The 6,000-nt window shown below is 38.2% G+C and overlaps 1 protein-coding gene across 1 annotated transcript; it reads left to right on the forward strand.

Moving 5' to 3' along the window:
- Positions 1-3,244: 3,244 nt before the first annotated feature.
- On the forward strand, positions 3,245-4,648 carry LOC131691676 (peptidyl-prolyl cis-trans isomerase Fkbp12). The gene is made up of 4 exons (XM_058978250.1): positions 3,245-3,364; positions 3,454-3,519; positions 3,632-3,792; positions 3,922-4,648. The coding sequence occupies exons 2-4, from the start codon at positions 3,483-3,485 to the stop codon at positions 4,048-4,050; spliced, it is 327 nt and encodes a 108-aa protein (XP_058834233.1). The 5' UTR covers positions 3,245-3,364; positions 3,454-3,482; the 3' UTR covers positions 4,051-4,648.
- Positions 4,649-6,000: the final 1,352 nt, after the last annotated feature.

Raw genomic sequence — 6,000 nt, forward strand, 5'->3', positions numbered from 1 at the left:
AAGAAACTGTCATGATGGCATCCCTGGCAACAAGGTTTAGGAACGACGAGAACGCAACCAATACAACTTTATCACAGCTTTTGAAAAACAAAATTTCTCTCACTACCCTGTCCACCATTAGAAACGTGCGAACATGCTTCGAGTCATACGAAAAACCATCAACCTTATTATTTTCGGTATATGTAATATCACGTTTAACAAAATTAAACTGCTAATGAATCATTAAATGTTAATAACATTTTAGAGACACGAAAACGTTTAAAAAAAGTCTCGGTACAAACGAAGATGGTCTCAGCAAATTTATTGCCCGCACTGCGCTTCCGGATCGACCATCACCATCAGCCGTAGTATCTCGGATAGAGATTTAGGAAGTATATCCATACAGATGTCTTCTGGATGTGAACCTAGGTGATCCCTAGCTAGGATAATGCCACTGGTAGTATCACGTACAGCATTGCGTTGACTGATCAAGGGCAGCAGAGAGAGACGTGCGTTTAGCAGTAGTAAGCTGATTATAAAAATTACAACAATAGGGTAACCAACGGCGGAGAACTATCGTGTGCAATAGTTGGCAATTCATTCATTTATTTAGTTCAACATCAATTTCATGATAACACTGAATCGGATGAATAGCACTGAACACAGTTGGCAATATATTACAAATTACAAACCAGATTTGTTTCCCAATTTATTTCAATTATCCTAAATTACACCAAAAAATTCTGGAAACCGAAACGAAGATCTTGACGAGTTATAATATCATTATAAATTTATTTTTTATTGATTCATTGTGGGCTTCCATCTTTTTATTTCTCCATAACAGGTAAATTGTTTGATATTCACTGTTCTCTTAGATAAACGATTGTCGATTAAAGATGAACTATATATTTGATATATGAACAATAATACAATGATAATAGTGTAGATTATGTGTGCTATTCGGAACCAGGATGTAACAATAAATTGTTTTTCTTGCTATCGGATAAAACTGCAGAAAGTTTCTGATCTTCAGCCGGAGTAACTAGAGATTTGGAGTTTTTAGACCCACCATATTATAGCATCAGTTTGAAGGATTCTCAAATTGCTGGGATCGATGTATTGGTCATACTTTTGTGTCTCCACATATTGTCTATCCCGAGATAAACTAGCATTTCGTCGATTTGTTGCTATATGTTTCACACATGAGTGCGAACGAAACAAAAATAAACGTCGAATCGTTTTTTCGCTTGCCCTAATGCAAAGTGAATAGGCGCGTGATTCGGCGCACGACTTGGCGGCGCATGGCTGATATGTCACGATGTGGATTTAAGAAAAGATTCGCAATATATGCAATTGACAGCATTTGTCGCCTGTTTTGGTGAACTCCTTGAAAAGAAGGGCTAGTTTCTTTGGGATGTCTTTATTGTTCGGAGCACGAAATCGTTCACATATTTGTAAATAGCGTAAAATGGTATCAGCAAGTAAATGGTTAAGTTGATAAAATTGATAATACGAATAATACGATAAAGCCACGAGGGTAAATTTTATAAATTGTACCTACGTCGGACGATATCTATTAAAATTACAGCAAAGTGTTATGCGCCAGTATATAGGTAGCCCTTAATAGTTAATTTTTCATCGGTTATTTATATTTTAGCTCGCCAGTAGTATGAAAGCTATTGCTGAATTAAGATTTGGATCCGAGACAGAGTAGATTTGCACTAATCCCCACAAAGTCCATACAAAAATGACGATATCGAACAAACCTACCCTGAACCAGAACCTAAAATAGCAACAGCGTAACATGTCATGGATCGTGGAAATTTTTCTAGTAAATTTCAATGTACAATTTACAGTAGCAAAGGAGATGGCTACATATCTTAATATAAAAAACGTTGTTTTTCCGATCATTGTTTCTAAGGAACAGAAAAATTGAATGTGAATGTGCTGTATCATGTTTTCGCTGCACAGTAATTTTTTTGTTACCACAAATTTTATTGTAAATCTACTATGAGAATCCTACGTCGAACTATGGTGAAACAGGCATGACCATAATATCTACTGTTTAATGATTGTTTGTAGGGTAAATGCTATTGAAAATTTTTATCTGGGAAATTACCAAACTTAAGGAAGTGGTGAAATTGTCATTGCACACTAAAACTTACCATGATCCTAGGGGCAGCACTTCTGATGTATTTTTAAAAATCAGCGAAATTAAATGCATTCAAAATAGAACGACGTAAAAACCCTACAAAAATTTAGCCCTACATTCAACAAAACATCGCACAAAGTGGATCAGCGTAGGATGTTTGTTAAACAAACTTTTCTGGGAGGGAGTGCAAAGTTGATGCAAAAATGGAAATTAAATGCATTTTTATTAATTTGATGCTAATTTGTTATACATTCCTAGAGTGATCTGCCCCTAGCCATGATCTGATTTTCGTTAAAACTTGGCTAAAAATCTCGTTCTACTATATTTACGGACAATTCCACAATGTCCTACATTCGCTTTCCAAATAAAGTATCTAACCGAAACAAAATACAGTTGAGAACACACGATTTAGAGTAGAGTCATAAATCAAAGTATTCAACTCGCAATTATCGTCTGACTTTGGGTGCTTACAGAGTAGCCGCGAGAAGCTGAGCTGGGGCTGGTACTGGCATTATAGTGCGATATGCGAGAAACCTGCTTGCAGCATATCAAATGGAGCATGTCAGAGTAAATGCAGACAGTCCCCGAGCAGAAAGTAATATCGAAATTGATCGTAGAAACGCTGAATTTACAACAGTTTTATTTGTTAACAACAACTTTTCTGGTAACACCAATGTACTTATAATGCAGTCCTTCATGCCTCCAAAATCTACAACGGAAAAACAATGTAAATCGATGCTTTTGATTTCAGAATGTATGGGAAAAGATCAGCTTTTTCATTGTTACATCCCTTAACGACCTCACTTTTTCCATGTAAAAATCAGGTTTACAATGAAATTGGATGTAGAAACAACAAATGGTATTATATTTCCATTGTAAATTTTCCAGAATAACATTGTTTTTCGTTGTAATGTAACAATAAATAATGCTGTAATACTGTAGTGCATTTCTATTCGGGTCGGCGCAGATCCGCTCGGCTTTCATTCTGACACCATCCCTTTGGTTTGCAGTAAGCAGGTTTCTCGCATCCTAATGTCAGTTTCAGCTCCAGTTCAGCTTCTCGCCGCCACTCTGTAAGCGGCCTTTTACTTGACTGTCGTTTCTCTTGAAATGTTTCAGACGAAGTTTGTGCCGGTGGCGATAATCGTCCGAATCCACTAGTAGTCGATCAACTCGTGAATCGATTAACAAAGAAGAAACGCGACGATCCGGCATTTTACTTTTCTTCCGAAGGTAAGGTTTTGCTGTTCAGGCGGAAAATCTGAAATATAGTGCTGAAAACGGTCTAATACCGTTCGTTTCTTTCTGTTAATCCCATTTAGAACCGTTGAGCAACACGTTATTCACCGAAATGGGCGTTCAGGTTGTGCCGATGTCTAATGGAGACCGTAAGTAGAAAATCACCTCCCAGCGAAATTGGGATTGGGAGGAGACGACTTCCTGGCGAGAAAAGTTACTCGTTTTTAACTCACACATGGTTTCTTTACACCCCCGAAATAGAATCTACTTTCCCAAAAACCGGTCAAGTTGCTGTTGTGCATTACACCGGTACGCTGGATAACGGAACCGTGTTCGATTCGTCCCGTACCCGCGGAAAGCCATTCCGTTTTACCGTAGGACGCGGTGAGGTCATCCGCGGATGGGACGAAGGTGTTGCTCAGGTTAGTGTCAACCTTAAAATTGTTTTTTTTTTCTGTTTTAGTTTTAGCCGGTAAAACTGGGATTGTCGCTAAGGGGAATGTGGGGTCGAGTGGACCACTTGTATGTAATCGATTTTTTTTTTATTCTAGATGTCAGTCGGACAACGTGCCAAGCTTATCTGTTCGCCAGATTACGCCTACGGCAGTCGCGGTCACCCTGGTGTGATTCCTCCGAACGCTACCCTCACCTTCGACGTTGAACTGTTGCGGGTAGAATGAGTCATTTAACAAAATAATTTACAAGACATTACAACAGGTTACAACAAATCAAACATTTAACTACACAAACGAACAGAAATATTGAAGCAATCCCTGGATCCGGGCCTGATTAATTAACTTTAACCTTCTACGCGTAGCGCGGGGGGAAACAGCAACAGATAGATTAGCTTCAACCAGCGATCGATGATAGGATGAGAAAGGTCGTGCTTATCTGTAGGTTTTCAATCGAGCCCCTCGTGCTGCCAAACCAACGTTGAAATAGGATGAACAAATCAGCAAACAATGCATTTATACTATTTCCTGTTTAGAAAATTTATTATTAGAAGGAAAATTGTGCTCTGGGAAAAAAATCTTTTTTTTGTTGTTGTAAATCTATGCTTCTTGGGGCGAAGCTATTTGTCGCCCAGTTTATACAAGTACGTAGTTGTGCACACTTGCTCTGGTAGCAGGTTCCATTCTTTTCCAGTGCATCTTCCGTTTTGCGATTCCGTAAAGAACTCAAGTTTGAAAATTGTCATAAAATTATAATGTTCCAATTAACGTTCTAACAAAATATATGCATATGTATTCTCTATCACAGTAATAGAACAAAACAGTAGACATTTTGGTACTATTTTTGATCATTCCGAAAATCCCGCTAATGTCATCTCTATGTTTTCAAAGTAGGTCTGCTTGCTAGTAGAAGCAAAATAATCATTTTCTGTGTAATTGTCTAGTTTAGAGACTAGTGATAGAGATCCAATTTTAATGCAGATTTTTGTCAAAATGATATATTTTAACCTAAATAAACCGAATCCGAGAGCGGAAATGTAAAATTATTAACCAAAACTTGGTAAACTGAAAAAATAAGCGGTGCTTAATAATACTCACAGTGACAGTGCTTCAACAAGCGAGCTTATACTGGGAGCTGGTGTGATGCGGCTTGGCCGCATATCCGAGGCCAAAGATCCGAAGTGGTGCAAAGCCGCTGAGAATCCGTTAGACGAGGCCTTGATTAACCCGTAGTTGGAATTGCAAGCGAACCTGTGATCCTCTCGTTTGCCCGGTTTACTCAAACATAGAGCCTATAGCTAGTTAAAAGCCGACTGAGCGGCAGCGAATGATGAGTTATGAGTATTATTAAGCACCACTTATTTTTTTCAGTTTACCAAGCTTAATTTTACATTTCCGCTCTCGGATTCGGTTTATTTAGGTTAAAATACATCGTTTTGGAAAAAATCCGCATTAAAATTGGACCTCTGTCACTAAAGTCTCTAAACTAGACAATTACTGGGGGAGTAAATGTAAACTGCAAGTATGCCTTACTGTTCATAAACATTTCTTAAGTTCATGACTGGTGTTCTCACCTCCGTCATCTGATCTCATAGTACATGTAACCAGACCAAGCATGTTCTAGATATGTGCTACAAGTAGTTTTATATAGTCTTCTGACCTCGCACATAGCAGAAGCAAAAATTCGCTTCGCTATAGGCACCAATGAAGTAATGTTCTATATTCAGTACACAAACAGTTTTGTATCGTTGCTCCCGGCTGTGCAGTGAAATGAATTTACCAACAGAAACAAAAGGGCCGGTACTACGGGTTAACACAATTTCGATTGACTTCAGGAAAACTCGTGTTATACCCACATTTCAAGAGGTGGAACAATGAGTTAAAGTTAAAATGCAGCTTAATCTCGTGGAAGTTATGTACATTCAACTACACCAAGTCAAAAACTGTCTTGACTACATTTAGAAGTTTGGCAAAGGTAGAAAATTTCATAGCAATTTCTTTATTAAAATAATTCATCTGAGAAAAAAGTCTTAATGAATAGCAGAAGTCAAGTCATAAAAATTGTAGCCCGCGAAACTTTCTGTGCGAACTTGTGCGATGGTTCACCAAACTCGAACAGATCCTCGACCGTGGAGAAAGTACGAATACATGCGGTTATCGGTACGTTGAATCCAAACG

The sequence above is a fragment of the Topomyia yanbarensis genome, chromosome 3, assembly GCF_030247195.1.
Source record: "Topomyia yanbarensis strain Yona2022 chromosome 3, ASM3024719v1, whole genome shotgun sequence".
Classification (NCBI taxonomy): domain Eukaryota; kingdom Metazoa; phylum Arthropoda; class Insecta; order Diptera; family Culicidae; genus Topomyia; species Topomyia yanbarensis.

Bases quoted from the DNA above. Each gene is read 5' to 3' on its own strand.
- LOC131691676 (XM_058978250.1), top strand. From the start codon at position 3,483: ATGGGCGTTCAGGTTGTGCCGATGTCTAATGGAGACC. The intron at 3,520-3,631 runs GTAAGTAGAAAA...CCCCCGAAATAG, and splicing joins GCCGATGTCTAATGGAGACC to AATCTACTTTCCCAAAAACC. The intron at 3,793-3,921 runs GTTAGTGTCAAC...TTTTTATTCTAG, and splicing joins GGGACGAAGGTGTTGCTCAG to ATGTCAGTCGGACAACGTGC.